The 17407-nt window shown below is 38.5% G+C and overlaps 1 protein-coding gene across 1 annotated transcript; it reads left to right on the top strand.

Moving 5' to 3' along the window:
- The first annotated feature begins 271 nt into the window (after window positions 1-271).
- On the top strand, window positions 272-14573 carry CUNH3orf85 (chromosome unknown C3orf85 homolog). Its single transcript, XM_055316555.1, has 3 exons — window positions 272-410; window positions 12279-12412; window positions 13834-14573. The coding sequence occupies exons 1-3, from the start codon at window positions 362-364 to the stop codon at window positions 13921-13923; spliced, it is 273 nt and encodes a 90-aa protein (XP_055172530.1). The 5' UTR covers window positions 272-361; the 3' UTR covers window positions 13924-14573.
- Window positions 14574-17407: the final 2834 nt, after the last annotated feature.

Raw genomic sequence — 17407 nt, 5'->3', positions numbered from 1 at the left:
TTTTCACAGTGACTGTACCATTTTATATTCCCACCAGCAATGTATGAGTGATTCAGTTTTTCCACTGTTTTTTTTTTTTACATTGTATGACATTAGTCTGGATGGATGATAAAATTAGTAAGTAAATACATGGCCCATATAAGAAGCTCGTAAAAAGTCAGTCCAAAAAGTCCAAAGGGTAAAAAGACGGGAGTCATATAAAAAAGCCATCTTAAGCAACGGCCTCTCTGACTTATCTCAGCTCACAGGGCTGCCAGGTATGCAGCAAATGCTTCATAGTCCTGGAAAGTAGCCGGTGTGCCCTGAAGCTTTGCTTGGTCTAAATTAAAATAAATAAATCTTTTCTTTTCAAAACAGGATTATGGCCTATAAAATGCTTCAAGTAGCCCTGTGTTCAACATTGCTTATAGGTAAGAATCCATTTCTTTTTTATTTATCATGTCTTTTACAAAGATTAGGTTGACAGATAACCCCTTTTGATTTTTTCAAAGAAATGAACAGATAGGTTTTATCCACAGATCAATTCTAGAACATTAGGATAACCAAACTATCGTGTCATGCTATGGTTTTGAACATGTTAGTGTTAATTGTGTGTGATCATTTTATTTCTATGTATTAACGTATTAATGTGTCACTGTTGCTAAGAAATCTATTTAAGGGCTGCCTCCAAAGAAGTACTCTTGTGTCCTTGAACAAAGAAAAATTTTAAATGCTTTTTAGAAACTGTAATACTTACATAGTACCATTATGTGGAGACCTCAAGGTACTTTGAGAGTGTGAATTCATTAACCTTTAGAGCAAGCTGTAGCTCAGAGAAGTGGTGTTTTAAAGACAGATCAAGGAAGGCACTGAAGGTCAGATGATTTGCTGCCAAATTGACCCAATAATTCAGTGACTTATATCTGAATGGAACTGAGAGGTCATTTGTTTTTCTTGTAACCAAAACTGAAAATACTTACAAAGGTGTAAATTATTTTCACAGTTAAATCTCTACACTTTATATATACTTCTGATACAATGCTTAAATAAGAATAAATTTCTACCTTTATGATAAACTTGAGGCCCATGCAAAAAAGTTACATATTTTTCTTGAGGTGCACAGACACAGACACACAGAGATGTGTGTGTCCTAAATAAAAGGATATAGGCATATACCTAGAATATAAATCTAGATATGTGGGCATATATGTATGTGTATATAACTAACCTTATATTCTTAAGCATGTAAATAATTTTAATAAATCATTTTAATTACCAATGTGATACTTTGCATTTGGGACATGTTTAAATAAATGATTTAGAAATTTTTAGCCAAGTTATTATTAGGCAATTATCATCAAGATGTGTAATCATACCCGGTTACAGCCCACCTCTCCAGATGAAGAAAGTGAGGCTGGCTCAGTTTGAGTGTATGAGGAGCACACTGTAAATTGAAGTCATGGGCTAGTTATAATCCATCAGTTATTGCTTTGCTTTACCTGCTGATCCATGCAGTTGGCTTTAGAGTGGGTGATGGTGGATTAGCGCAAGGCTAAAAGCACTGCTGCTGGTCTACATTCACCTGTGAACGTGCAGGGTCAAAGATATCTGGCAAAAAAAAAAAAATCTGGCAAAAGGGAATTTGTGCTGCAAAATGACTTTTAGAGACTTAAAAAAAAATATTTTATTTATTTATTTGAGAGAAAGAGAACATAAGCAATGGGGAGGGGTGGAGGGAGAAGTAGACACTCTGCTGAGGAGCCCAACTCTAGACTCAATCCCAGGATGCTGAGATCATGACCTGAGCTGAAGGCAGATGCTCAATCTACTAAGCCACCCAGGAGCCCTTTTAGGGACAGTTTTTCTTTCTTTCTTTCTTTCTTTCTTTCTTTCTTTCTTTCTTTCTTTAAGATTTTATTTATTTATTTATTTATGAGAGACACAGAGAGAAAGGCAGAGGTAGAGGGAAAAGCAGGCTCCCTTTTGGGAACCTGATGCAGGACTTGATCCCAGGATCCTGGGATCACAACCTAAGCCAAAGGCAGATGCTCAACCACTGAGCCACCCAGGCCGTTTTAGGGACTTTCCTAAGAAACAAGTCGGAATTAAGTTTAGCTCCAGCTGAGATACAAATATGTCTATCTAGAAAGATAACTGGTTTGGCTGATTTCACTTAAAATACAAATAAATAAAATTATGTGGTGAGAGTTCGTGAAATAAGTTGAGAATTAGAACCTAAGGACAGAGGTACATTGACAAAGCGGGGTTAGTTCTTCAGATCTCAGGAAAGAAGCCTCTCCTGCATGTAGGCTGAGTACATGGAAGTCGTTAGAACCAGATTCATTCGCTACACGAATAATTTGTTTAACTGACACTTTCTAAATCATACAGCTCTCAAGTAGGAAATCCTAACTTGGGTCAACTTTCTTCCCTTTTTCTCTCCCTCCCATTTTTCATTTAAGAATGCCACCTATTGATCTACACTTCCCTGGAAACTTCTACTTATCATAAGAAAATAACCATCTTTAAAAGTTTGTTTTTATATTTTAAAAAAAGTTTTCTCCATTACAGATTAGTTGTCTAACAAATTACTTTTGTCTAGAACTTAATTTGAAGCAAATAGGGAAAAGATCTCATTATCCATTTTCCTAATGGGAATGCTGAAGCCAAAAATGATGAAGAACCTTCCCCAAGTAATTACATTTATAAGCACAGTCCTCAAATCATTTTATTGATTTTCTTAAAATAGTAATTTATACACATTGGAACTGGTTCCTCGGTCAGAGAATTAGAAATCCGAGTGTCATGATTTGATTAAAAAACAAAAACAAAGACCCTCTCTTCAGCATTTAGGTCAAGAATTGCCTTCTATAATAAACCGAGCAAGCATTAATAAGTCTTTGCTTATTTAAGTGTTTATTCTGTGAGCAGGGGTTTTCCATATGTTACTTTAAGTCAACTCTCATAATCACTCTGCAAATAAGTATAATGATTTTCATTGTATAAGGGAATTTTGGCTTAGAGAAGTTAGGTGAGCTACACAGCTAATCCATGGTGAATGCTGGACTCATGTGCAAATTCTACAGCTAGCTCTTCCAATAACAAAACCCTTCTTTCATCTAAACAAACTGTCGCCCCCCAAAAATAAATAAATAAATAAATAAATAAATAAATAAATAAATAAATAAACTGTCCCCTTGGTGCTGCCATGCTAGATATGGGATATGTAGCTATGGGATAGGCAAAGGAGCACACAACAAGACCTCCTCATGAAAAAGGAATAAAGCCAGTGTCACAGCCATTGGTTCTACAAGAACAAGCCAGGAGTTAGGGAGCTGGGTGACCTTAGGTGAGTAAACAGAGCCACGCTGAGATATAACCAGACGCCTTCTATGGCAGTTTCTTGTTGTGGTGAGGGTAAAGAGAAGTCCTAAACTCATATGTTCCACCTCCATAGGACACTCATCAAAATCAAACAGCCCCATTTCACACAAAGAAGACATATGGAAAATACACGTATTTGGAAAGTATTTCACAGAGTAAATAAACCAGCGAAGTTGACCCATATGTGAGACAATTTGGAGGTTCGTGCCCATATTGTTGACCTGTGATCAGATCACATGAAGTGCAAGCATGTCTTCTGGTTTCAGACAGGGGAAGTGAACTGCCTTTTGCCTGTTTCTCTAGCATTACTCTAGCTCTTACTTTTCACCCCACACCTCGTAACCAAGAGCAATTTGTCCTGAAGGTTTTTGTTTGTCTGAGTCGTTGGGTTGGTTTCGGTGTTTTGTTTTTAAAGATTTTATTTATTTATAAATAAATACCTATGTCCAGAGACATAGGTAGAGGGAGAAGCAGGTTCCCTGCATGGAGCTTGATGCAGGACTCGATCCTAGGACCCTAGGATCACACCCTGACCCAAAGGCAGATGCTCAACCACTGAGCCACCCAGGCATCCCAGCTTGGGTTTTTGAGATAAGAGCTTTTAAGCTCACATTTTCTTTCCCTTGACCCACTCAGCCCTGCCAGTGATTGCAAGTTTGCCTTTAGCACCATCCATGGAAAGAAGGGCCCTTCCCAGTTACCCAGCCACCCCTCCCCACTTCACTGCCCCATTCCTTGGAGAGTCTATATTTCTGGATATAGTTTTGCTTTATTTTATAATAACTCATTCTTAATTTTATCTACTCACTTTGGCTTCAGATTGATTGATGTTCTCAAGAAAGCAAGTAGTGAGAATAACCTGGGAAATATCTCAGTTAGAGAAAAATATCATTGCCTATGACTAGATCCGTTGAGCTCTCTGGGTGTTGCTGAAAAACCATCTATTTTCCTGCCCACAATGCATCATTTGTCATGGCACTGGAGTTGGAAATTCCATCAACACACACAGGCAATGACCCAGAAGGGGTTACTATTGACTCATATAAAACACTCTTTCGTGAGTTACACATTTCGCTGCCCACAAAATCAAAAGTTAATAAAAGATCTACCAGGTCCAAAACATGCCTCAGGGAATGACATGGTGGTGCATGTGAGCACGTGTGTGGGTGTATGTTAGCACGTTGAGAGCAGGTCAAGACAGACTGAACTCCAACTCAAGCAACACTAGCTCCTGTTTACTTTGCAAAGTAGTCAACACACCAGCAATTGTAACGTCACTAAAACCAAAGTTCCCTGAGTTAAAAGTTCATTTACAAAAGCATTTCATTAACAGTTTAGTAAGACCATGGGATTTGAGAGCTGGTCCCGAAGTTCAGTGTCTCTTTCTTCCTTTCCAGCTGACTTTCATTCCATCCTGCCCTCTGTCTTTTTACTTCTCTGTTCCCTTTCCCCATGGCTTTTCACCTTTCGTAACCTTTCATTTTTGTAACTTCCCTTCTTTTGTCTCTCCTTTCTTTGATTTCTTTTCTTGATTTCTCCTGTTTCGTTCTTTCTGTCTCAAACCCCAAATTTCTTCTCTCTCATTCTCTCTCATTAATTTTAATCTCAATTGCAGCAAAGTGAGAGAGCCTATTACACTAAATATAGCTCTTCTGTCTTCTGCCATAAATTTTTGGGTCAGTGATGAAGATTTAGAGTGGGAAGAAAAAGATAACTATTCTATAACAAAAATTATTTACTTAGCCCAGAGAATAAAAGATTCGACTTTAAACATATGAACCTAAACATGACATGTACTTGAATCACTCACAAAATTATACAATTTCTCCTACACTTAGAGCGATCTTTGAAAATTTTGCCATATTGCCAAGATGCCTGTATATACTTTTTCCTGATCCTCTTTTGTATTAATTAATGGATTAATCCCTAGTGACCATTTATACTTTGTTTTAATACTTAATTTATGTGCTTGAGCATTTATTTCGTCTTTTTTTTCTAAAGACCTAGACATGTTACAGGAAGTGACTAAAACTCAGTGCAATAAAAATAGTAAATAATAACTGTTATTCTTTAATTGCTTATGCTGAATGCTAAATGCTTTGTTTTCAGCATCCCATACCGAGTATTTTTAAGCTTGTAGCAGGACTGTCATGCTTATTCTCCATCTCTGGCACCAGGCATCAAGTACCACTACAAATAGTAGCGTCACCTCACCTCTCCGGGAAATAGCTAGCTATGGCCCATCCTGTGAATTTGCTGGGCATTTTTGTGTCTTCTACCCCTGCTAAATCCCACATTTATTCACAGACATACAATTCCTTCCCTCATGTATCTGCCTATGAATATTCACAGCTATGGCTTTCCAGGGATGGCAGGCTCTTATTGGCTGGAGTGCCCAGTCTGTGCTATATTTTTTTTTTCCTATTTCTTAGTGAGGCTGTGAGACAACAGACCTGTTGTCTGACACATAGAACTCCTGTCCCCTTTCTTGGCCTGCTTTTGATCTAGTTGAAAAATAAATCAAAGATGATCATAGAAGGCAATCAATTCCCTTTATTACTGGGAAAGGCTAACTTGGAATATATAACAGTGTAAGATAGAAAGGGCCTGCTGACTGGACCCCAGAATTTGGCAAATTTCGTCTCCGGTTGCAGGTTGTGGAACCAGAAGAGAAAGTGTGATCTCTGAGGGCAGCTAACTCTCAAGAGGAAGAAGTAGGAGCTGACTGGACATGCCAAGTTTTGCCTCTTGGACCTACCAGTTACCTGGGGCACTGCCCCTTCCGAGGGGCACTGTCTACAAAGGGGAGATGAGTGGTTAGAGGCTACTCTAAAAGAGCTCCCTCCACAGAGAAGAAAACAGGACTCTGCCCTCAGACTCTGTCCTTGGATTCTGTATCTTAACATTTCACATCAGGCTTTCTGGAACCTTTTTAGCAGATAGGTTCCTACCACGAGGATCATCTTCATGGTCACGTGCACAGTATAAAGACTATTCAGTTATGACTCCGCTATCAAATTTAAAGACTCTTTTTCAGCCCTCCCTGGGTGATAGCAAAATAGGGAATCATTCCATTTCTAACTATACATCTTCCATTACCAGCATGCTGCTCCTCAGCCCATGATGGGTTCTCATCTCTGTGTGTAACGTGAATACATTTTTACTTGTATTGCTTTAATTATTGGCTAGGTCTATTCTGACTACTCTTTCACTTATTTCTGTCTATCTCAGTGCTGAATTTCTCAGCATGTGAGCTCCTTGACAGTACTAGGAGCTGTACCCATTAAGCAAATTCTACATGTTTTGATGCCCTAATATCATGCAGAGAAAGTAGTTTTCAATTAATGACCTATTGATTATGAATACATTCCAGTTAAAAATATCAGAGCTACAAGACATCTTAGTTAGCTTCTTATGATCCAGCCCTGTTTTACAGAATAGGAAACGAGGGTGGGGGGTAGGAGTAACCAACTAATGACCCAACTAATCACTGGCAGGGCCAGGATAAGACTTCCCATCTCTGATCCTTCTTGGTTTGTGTGGCAAGAGCTGTGATCTCCAACGTCTCCATATTCTGAAGTGTCTGCCTCATTTTGACTTACAGAATTTTCTGCAGAGGATATTTGAGACACGTTTAGATAGCAGAACTAAGCTTGACAGATCCTATTAAAACTACTATGATATGGGATGAAAGGAAGGAGGGTGTGTAGGGAGTTGGAAAGAAAAAAGAGGGAGATTTTTTTTATAGCTTATGATTCTAAAGTTTAAAAAAAGACATTAACCTGGCTGATACTGCCTACATTAAAAAAAAAATTTAAAAACCAACAAACTAATAAAATTCAGGGTTCAGTTTTCAAACCCCAGCAGTGTTATATAGGCTTACAAACACAAACTCTGATCTTGCTCTCACTAACTTTCAAGGTTTGTCAGACAGGATGAAAAAGGGAGGAGAAGTTTCTCAAGCAGAGAGGATAATAGCGTGCCCTTCTGTATTACTTGCATTTTATTTCCAGCCCTGCCAATGACTTACTAGGTGACCTTGAGTGAGTCATTTCATCTCCGTGTGTCAATTTTCTCATTTGTAAAGTAGGACAATAAATACTACTTTCTGTCTCTCTTGTGGGTGATGCTATTATCACCATCAATTAATATTTATTGGATGCCTGTTGGGCGCATAATGCTGAGGAAGGCGATTTGTTCATGGGCAGGGGGGTGGGGAGGGGGAGATTATATCAGTGAAACATTTTCCATGAGCAAAAAGAGAGAAGATTTACAAAAGACAGAATTATTAGAGCTGAAAATAGCTATGACTTATATTTTAAAGCATGCTTCTCTGTCAAGATTTATGTCATAGCATTTTTTTTTCCTTAGCGATTATACAATGCACCGGGACAACCACGGTACAGAATATTGGTTTTACTTTTGGATGATTCCAAGTAACACTACCTTAAGTGGTTACTTTAGTGGTACTTTATCTTGCTATAAATTATATTGTAAGCATAATTTATGTAGAAACATTTATTAGAGGGGCGCCCGGATGGCTCAGTCAGTTAAGTGGCCAACTCGATTTCAGCTCAGGTCATGATCTCCAGGTCATGAGATTGAGCCTCTCTTCTCACTCTGCGCTCAGCAGGGAGTCTGCTTGGGTGTCTCTCTCCCTCTCCCTCTGCACCTCCCCCTGCTCCTTCACACTTTCTCTTTCTCTCTCAAGCAAATAAATAAATAAATCTTTATTTTATTTTTATTTATTTATGATAGTCACAGAGAAAGAAAGAGAGAGAGGCAGAGACATAGGCAGAGGGAGAAGCAGGCTCCATGCACCGGGAGCCCGATATGGGATTCGATCCCGGGTCTCCAGGATCACGCCCTGAGCCAAAGGCAGGCGCCAAACCGCTGCACCACCTAGGGATCCCCAAATAAATAAATCTTAAAAAAAGAAATATTTATTAGATATTGATATTGGATCTTCTTTGCCTAAATGCTCTCTTCGTTTTGAAGCCACCCCCTCCTTTTTTTTTAACAGAATATGAACACACTACACATGTCACACTGTAATTGACACCTTTTCTTCAAAGAGAATGAAGAGAAATCTGAGAAGTCAACTATGAACACATCTCAGTTAAAACCAGAACTTCAATGCTGGTGGTTCTGCACCAGCGAGCCCAATGGATGAGTTCTCTATTCTGTTCCAGTCAGCCCTGTCTTCCCATCCCTGGTGTCACTCACCTGATTCAGGCCCTACTTATCTCTCCACCAGACCATTATGAGAGGCTCCAACCTGTGTCTTTCACTGTCTTCCTTTTACCATCTGCTTTCTAACACCACTGACAAAGGAGTTTTCAAAAGTATCTGTGAATGGGTAAACAAAATGTTGGCATATAGGTACAAAATATTATTCAAGTTTCAAAAGGAATGAGACGGTTATATATGCTTCAACATGCAAACCTTGAAGATACTCTACTAAGTAAAATAAATCAGACACAAAGGGACAAAGAGTACATGATTCCTCTTACATGAGGTACCTACAATAAGCAAGTTCATGGAGATAGAAAGCTAATGGTGGTGACCAGGGGCTGGAGGAGAGAGTGATGGTAATTGTTAAAGGGTACTGAGTTTCCATTTAGGGAGAAGTTCTTGAGATAGTGATGATGATTGGAAAACACTGTGAATGTGCTTAATGCCACTAAACTATGCAATTAAAAATGGTTAAAATGGTTTTATATAATGCATATTTTATCATAATCAAACAAAAAAATTGCAAGTAAATCTGGTCCTATCATTTTCTTGTTCAGAAATATTACTTGAAGAATAAAGTCCAACCTCCTTGATATGACAGTAATAATCCTCCAACATTCTCTCTGACCACATGCACACCTCAGCTCTACCCTGCCATCACATTGGCAAAGTCGGGGTCACCAAATCTGAGCCTTACTTTGCTTCTCCGTTCCTTGGCTCGCCAATCTTCTTCAGCCCAGAACACATGCTCTTTGCTTCCACTCCCTTCTTCCTAACTGTGGAGACATTCCATAAGCATGAAAGCTCAACTCAAAACCAATTTCTCCATGCTACCTCCATGCCAATATCAGAACTAATCACTCCTCCTTCAAACTGTGTGGTCATAGTATATTTCCTTATAAATTATTTATGAACTCTGAATATCATGTGAGTTCCTTAGCGGCAAGGGTTGTTTTTTTGTTTCTCTTTCTATGCAAAGAGGATTATCAGAGCAAGTAGAGATCTCATGGCACAAAATTTGTGTAAGCTTAGAAGCCAGTTTCTTCTTCTATTTGTGGACTCACTTGCTTCATCTGTGGCTCAGGTCTGGTGATTAGCAGTTTATCCTGACATCAGTAGGCACTCATAATGCATTGTATTAGTAATCTACTACGACCTAACAACCTCTCCAAACCGTAGCAACTTAAAATAATCAATGCTTATTATTTTACAGTTTCTAGGAATTTGGGAGTGGCTTAGGTCACAGATTGTGACTCAAGCTCTCTCATGAGATAACAGTATAGACGTCAGTGAGGACTGTTGTGATCTGAAGGCTTAACTGGAACGAAAGCATCCAGTTCCCAGGTGGTTTGTTTGTATGACTATTGGTGGGAGGATTCAGTTCCTTGACAGGCAGGTCTCTCTTCAGGGCTGCTTGAGTGTCCTCACAACATGGTAGTGGTCTTCCATTAGAGCAAGTGATCCAAGAAAGGCACAAGGCAGGAGCTGTAACACCTATTTTGTGCTAGCCACAGAAAGCACACACTGTCATTTCCACAGTTCCAGGGGTCTGCCCTACTGAATGAAAGAAGACCACAGAGGATATGGATACCAAGAAGGCAGTGGTCTTTGGGGGACATCTTAGAGGATGGCTTCCCCAGGCATGCTAGCTTAGTTATATTGAATTAGATGACCTAGAAGCAGGACACTATTGCTTCTATCATCTGTTACTAATATCTTCTGAAAGTTGACTTTTGCCTTTCTTTTTAAACCATGAATAACTAAAATTGGTAACTTCCTATTCATAGAGAATATGTGTAAGTCATTTTTATACCCTCCATCACTAGTGTTTTGTACCTAGAGGCAGCCTGATTGATGTATATAATAACATCCATAGACGTTGTCATTTTCAATAAGTAGGTAGTTAAAACTAGAGCTTAGCAGGGTAACAAATTAAACTAAAAGTAATAGAGCTAATAATTAGAGCCCTGCTTAGTACTCAAGGTCAAGCTTGGAAAAGCATATCATGGGAAATGTATAAGTAATGATTGTCTCTTTTCTATAAATGCATAAGACTAATATTATTATTATTATTTAGTAGTAGTACTACTACTACTATTACTGCTGCTGCTGCTGCTTTTCTTTGGCTCCAAGCCTTCCCGTCTCTTAGTTATAATATCGCACAGTGGCTTTAAAGGGAGAATTCCATCTCCCCTTCCTACTAGCTCTGTGGCCTTGAACATAGTATTTAACTTTTCCTGTGATATAGTTACCTTGTCTGCAAAATGAAATGATTGACAGTGCTGCTCCTTAGGTTTGTTGTATTAAATAAGGTAGTTCAGGTAAAGTATTTTTTAGCACAATGCTCAATAAATGTCAACTCTCATTATTATTTGTGTGTATGTGTGTATATATATATATATATATATATATATATATAGACATTGATACACACACACACACACACACGCACACACACAAATAATTTAGCCACCTCTAACCATTGTCTTCAGATATCTGTTTTACAGATTCCCAGTGCCACACCATTCCTCCAGCTTAAAATCGAAAGTCTTTCTCCTTCTCCTATCCCACTAAATTTAATCTTTTCTTTAAGGAATAGGTTCAGCAATTTTTCTGACCATGAAAATGTCTGTTGGTGCCCCAGAGCCCCAAAGCTCAATAACGACACCTTCTCCTAAACTCCCTTGGCACAATCAAATCCTATGTTGCCTTGTTTTATTTTGAATCTTAGACTCCCTCATACTCTTCCCCTACAGAGGGGAGGTTTCGTATCTTATAGTTCACTATAACCCTGGTCAATAGAGTCTTATTAATGATGAAGCTTGGAGTACCGAACATAACATTTGTAATAAACGCTTATCACAAGCAATGAACAGATTGTATTGTTACCACAAATAGGTCAGGAGTGTATTCTTCCTTGATATTGATTCAGATTACAACTCTGAATTGGTTGTGTTTTATCTGGAAATGAAAATACAATATAGACTTAAAATTTCAAGATACTAAAAATGTCTAGGTTTTAAAAACAATCATTTTTCTTCCTTAATCCTGGAGTGGGAAGGAATACAAAATGCAAACCTCTTCAATTCAATGACAGACCTATCAATACTAACAATTTAAGCCATGGTGCCAGATTTGGAAGCAGTCTACTTCAAACTGAAAGATATGTTTCTCTTTTGGAAGGCTCGGAAAGGAAGACTAAGATTGTTGACTGCCTGGTTTGAGCCAAATGGTTTTCAACCGTTAATAGAGCCAGTCCTTTATGGTAATCCTATATTATTGTGTTACTGTGTTATTAGTATGATTTTTTTTACATGCAAGAAAATTACAGCTAGGAGAAATTAAGCAACCTGTCCAAAAAAAAAAGTGATAGAGCTAGAATTTGAATCCAGGTGTGTGGGCTCCCATGCAGGTACAGAAGGCTCTAAAAATTTTTTCCCATCTAGCACACAGCACTAGCTTTGATGCTGCACTATTTTGAGGACGTGTAGGGTGATGATAGCACAGTGATAGAAGAAGGCTGAGAAGCAGTCACCTTTCTCCGTGTATAGCTTTCTCAGGGCTCGCTCCTCAGGCACCCAACCTCCCAAAGGCCACAGCTGTGTCTCTTTAAAAAGATAAACATTGAGATGTAAACTACTGCCCTAAAAGATGCTGTGCTCTTGGACTCTGAATTACAGGAGCGTTGGGAGCACCATTTTTGTCGGAGGACCCAGCAAACCAGTTCCTACATCTCAAAAGACATATATATTTGCAGAATTACTGGGACCCAGATCACAATCCAAATATGTGGGGAAACACGCTGGCTGATCAGGTATTTGCATTAGAAACAACGCACCATCTCTATCTTGCTAAGTAGGCACTGCCACAGCAGGCATCAGCACACCACCAGCCCAACCTATGATTTTTTTTTCTCTCTAGCCACTCTGAGCTATACTTGACCTTTCCTCACCATAAAGTGACTTTTGTGCAGTAAACATCACGTCTTCCTCCAAGACTAAAATCAAATGCTTCCCTCCTTTCTGAAGCCTTACCCTTCTTTCCTGGGCGACATTTGCCCTTCTTTCTTTTCTCTCCTTTGCATGCCATTCACGTGTGAATAGCTCTGTAACTATCACCCTGGGATTAACTTGCCTTGTGCACCCAGCCTCCCTTACCTCGGCTACAGAAGTAAGGTGCACAACTTATCCATCAAGGTCATTATTCTCAAGAACTATCAAAATGACTGTTACTCGGTCTAATCTCAGTAGATTACTGCACGTTTGTGTAGGTGGATGAAAGAATCACAGTCACATTTTAGTTCCCTTTCAGTTATTCAACAGCTTATTTTCCACTGTGATAATTATGCAAACCCTTAATGTCATTCCTTCATTTGCTTGCCTTTGTACAGTTTTCTATTCATTTGGAAGTCTCACTTCAAGAGAAATAAAGAAGAAATATACCTTAGCCAGTTTTATTCCATGTTTACTTTTTTGATGAAAGAAAACACTGAAACTCCAGGCCAAATGAAATTGCTGAATTGTCTGAGTATTTCAATTATTCATGATTTCCCTCTTAAAATTGAGCTGTTCAGAAAATAAAATATAACAAATTAATTAATCCCTTCACTTGTTTGCCCTTTTTCTCTTTACTCATGTATCAGGTTCTATCATTACATTAGAGGGTTGTATAAAGTCATTTAAAAAAAAATGACTGTCTTTGTTTTTCTGGGGCGGGTCCTGTCCTTACTCTGCATGGTTGAGTTTTAACTGGTCTACCAGGATTGGCTCATTGCTGGTTAGCATTTGCTGATGCAAACCACCAGCTTGAATAATACATTTAGTTTTATGCATGTTTTTCTCCAACAAGCATCATTTAGAGATATTAAAACCAGACATTTGTTTATTTGGCAAATTAAACATTACATAAGCGGGTAGACTGTGTCTTCTTTATGGAATACTGAAATTTTCAAGTGTACTCCTGCCTATAATTATAGGCCAGTGCTATGATCAACTGACAAATATAATAGGACGCTGCCACATTGGTTCTTCCTACAGTGGCCCCAAAATACTGGGAAACACTTAAGCACCAAGTATACAGGTCACTAAAACTATGTTAACCAAACCTTATTTGGTATTACTCTTCCACTCTACTTCCTAATCTTTTAGGATTATCTGTACAATAACCCAAACACAATTGATATAACATACACTCTCCATACTCAGAGATCATGACTTGAAGTTTCTTTTGTTGCAGGTTCATGAAACATGGACTGCTTTGAAAACAACAGCAGAGTATTATCTGAATATGAATTCCTTCACTCTTGACGTATCCACTGCCCAGTAAATGTGCTTTGATGGTTCAACCAGGAGAGCAAAAATAGGGGAAGTCAACATGGCAATGAACTTTGGAGACCTGGAGGCAAATCCATGCCACTCACAAGATTATTTCATACCTCTGTCTCATGGAGCTGTTAAAGATTATTTAATATGTCCATCTCATAGAGCTGTTGAAAGGAGTAAATATGAAAACCCAAGTAGAATTAGAAGTTCTCAATAAATTACAGAAAAACTAGAATTAAAAGTCCTCAATAAATTATAGCTCTTAAAATGAGAACTAAAATAACATTTATAAAAAGGGGGCTTTTATGGAGAAGGAAATTAAAAACAAAAACATAATGTCATTAAAACTCACTGTTGATAGTTTACTTTCCATTGCTTCCTTTTTGAGAGAGTTCACTATTTAATTAAAGGAAGAGAGAACTCTCAAATGGAGTTGGTTCTCTCCTTTTTCTTCAATACTTTTCACTTTCTAAAGGCAGCCTATTTTAAAATAGTGCTTTTGAGAATTTTCCATCAAATGTGTATTGCTGAGGGCAGTAGAGAATATCATCTTAACTCCTATTTGGGAGCAGATGATGACTGGGAACCCATTGGAAACATTCATCTGTAAGTGCAAAGCCCTTAGGAGTTTTGTAAAATTTTGCAAGTTTTGCATTCTAGTCCATAATATATTGATATTTATTTCAATTTGAAACAACACTTTTAACTTGCTGGCTAGGGATATTTATTCTGGTTTTCAATAAAACTGAAAAAATTGACTCTACAGAAAAGTGAACTATATTTATGCTATAGTTTTCCATATGCCCATAAAATACCATTTCAGTACTCTAGTTGGGGACTGAGGAGATGATATGACCGGTCACTTAGATTGCCCGCCAAAATCACAGACAGATGGAAATTTTGCTTTCTCAAAGTCAGTTTCTCTCTATGTACCTAGGTCAATTGTTCTCTGAGGGATTTCTTTTGGTAAACAGAAGCATCCCCCAAGACCATAGTGGGTCTTATGTGGTTTTACAATAGTCCTAAGCACTTTTTCAGCAGCAAGTATGTCAGAAAAATCAAACATTAAGAGGCTGCAATGTGAAGACTTTAACCCAGCACTCTCCTCTTCAAGAGGACGCTGGCAGCTATTTGGTATTCCCCATTTCCTATTCCATGCCCTAGAGGAATTTGCAGTGAGAAAGTTGAGGTTGATAAATAATTTATCCACTTAACTGTTACCCTTTTCCAATATATAAACATAGATTTTTCAATCAAAACACAACTGGATGGACAAAAGAAAGAAGATAAATCATTTGGGTTTGCAGTAAGAAAGTTGAGATTGTATATTAATACATCTCAGGGTTTCAAAGATAATATACATTTGCTGCCACAAAGTTCCATTCAGAATGCCTATGTATTGATCAGGATTCTCCAGAGAATGAATCAATAGAATGGGTATATACAGAGAAGAAGATTTATTTTAAGGAATTGGCTCACGTGATTATGGAGGCGGGCAAGTATAAAATCTGTAGGATGGACTGGCCAGCTGGAAACCAGAGAAGAACCATTGTCACAGTTCACGTCTGAAGGTCATCAGACCAGAACTCCAGTCAAGAGCTGATTTTGCTGTTTGAGTCCTAAGGCCTTGTATTGTCAGAATTCCTCCCTCTTGTGGAAGGTCAGTGTTTTGTTCTATTTAGGCCTTCAACTTATTGGATGGGCCCATTCACATTATGGAGGGCAATATGCTTTACTCAAAGTCCACCAATTTAAATGTTAATCTCATCCAAAAACACCGTCACAGAGACATCCGGAATAATGCTTGACCTCACTCACATTGGGCATAGTGGCTCAGCCACGTTGACACATACATTAACCATTACAACCTATTTTAAATACATGTGCACATGCACATACACACTCACGAAGCTGTGATGGAGGCAACATGTGGAGGAGAAAAAGAAAAGGACTTTAATTCATTCATTTTGGTCAGCATAAAACAAGGAAGATGCTGGGTGAGTTGTGGGCCACCAATAATATGAAATTATAAGTCAGCTGCCAAGGTAATTTTGACTTAGCGAGCACTAAAACGCAGTTCTACAGTTAGGTTGTTATCGGATTAAACAAGCCTGGAAAGGAAGTTTCTTATCCAAACATAGTTTCACAAGAAATTACTGGAAATTTATATGATATTAGAAAACAAACAAATGAAAAGAATCTTGGTCTATATAAGATAATTTCTCTAGAAATCCAGCCATTAAACTTCCACACAGCTGAGCAGGAAATGGGAAGTGTTCCATTTTTTTTAGAGTATTTAGTTTTTTTTAGGAATTAAGAAAAACTAAGTGCCACATATTTAGTGTCTGCATGCAAATTTAGTTTTGACCGGAACAATTTTTAATTCAGTGTTTAAAGACATTGATTGTACTGAGGGACCAATTATCTGGCTGACTCAATTTAACGGATTTTTTTTTTTCTCAAAATGGTAAGTGATTTGTGGGGGGGGGGGTGTCCTCTGATTTGCTCTAATCTGTATCTAATTTATAAACTCCATGTAAAATCTGTTTTTTTTTTGAAGACTAAAGACACATTCAACATTTTTTAAGAGCCCAGAACAAATTACAGCAATCACACGATATTAGTAAAAATAGGGAGGATCAGAAGCTACCCCTTTTCTCACTTCCTGAGACTATACAGCCTCTGCAGTCAGGATGTTCTCAGGTTCTACTGCAGTATTAAAAAAAAAGAAAACAAGAAAAGAAAGAAGAACATAAATGCTCTGGGTGCCTAGGATGCTCAATCAGTTAAGTGTCCACCTTCAACTCAGATCATGATCCCAGGGTCCTGGGATGGAGCCCTACATAGGGCTCCCTGCTCAGTAGGGAAGCCTAGTTCTCCCTCTCCCGTTCTGCCCACTTGTGTGCTCTCTCTCTCTCTCTCTCTCAAATAAATACAATCGTTTTAAAACAAACAAACACACAAACAAACAAGCATAAATGCCCTGCGGAACCTGGGTGGCTCAGTCAGTTAAGTGTCTGCCTTCAGCTCAGGTCATGAGCCTGGTATCAAGTCCTGATTCCTCTGCCCCTGCCTGTGCTCTCCCTCTCTTCAAAAACAGAACACAAATGCTCTGCTGACTCTGAATTCTTCTGAAGTAAGTTTCCATTCTGAGGTCTAACGAGGAGCAAGCTAAGGCATGTCCTACAGATCCCATTTTACAGATAAAAACTAAAAACCCAGAGAGTTCCCTTGACCCTTACACAATGTGAGGAGTTAGCAAAAAGACACTTATCTATGAACCAGAAGGTTAGCCCTCACTGGACATCAAATCTCCTGGCACCTTGATTTTGGACTTCCCAAGCTCCCAAACTATGAGACATAAATTTCTATTGTTCATGGGTCACCCAGTCTATGGTGTTCTGTTATAGCAGCCTGAACACACTAAGACACTTTCTTATATCAGTAGCAGGACAAACAAATAAGATGTGATATAATTTATCCACATG

This window comes from Nyctereutes procyonoides, unplaced genomic scaffold (assembly GCF_905146905.1).
Source record: "Nyctereutes procyonoides isolate TBG_1078 unplaced genomic scaffold, NYPRO_anot_genome, whole genome shotgun sequence".
In the NCBI taxonomy this organism is placed as follows: Eukaryota; Metazoa; Chordata; class Mammalia; order Carnivora; family Canidae; genus Nyctereutes; species Nyctereutes procyonoides.
This window is presented reverse-complemented; position numbering and strand designations above follow the sequence as displayed.

Coding starts and splice junctions, on each gene's coding strand:
- CUNH3orf85 (XM_055316555.1), top strand. CDS start 362: ATGGCCTATAAAATGCTTCAAGTAGCCCTGTGTTCAACATTGCTTATA. Junction 411..12,278: donor GTGTTCAACATTGCTTATAG/GTAAGAATCCAT, acceptor TCTGAATTACAG/GAGCGTTGGGAGCACCATTT. Junction 12,413..13,833: donor GAAACACGCTGGCTGATCAG/GTATTTGCATTA, acceptor CTTTTGTTGCAG/GTTCATGAAACATGGACTGC.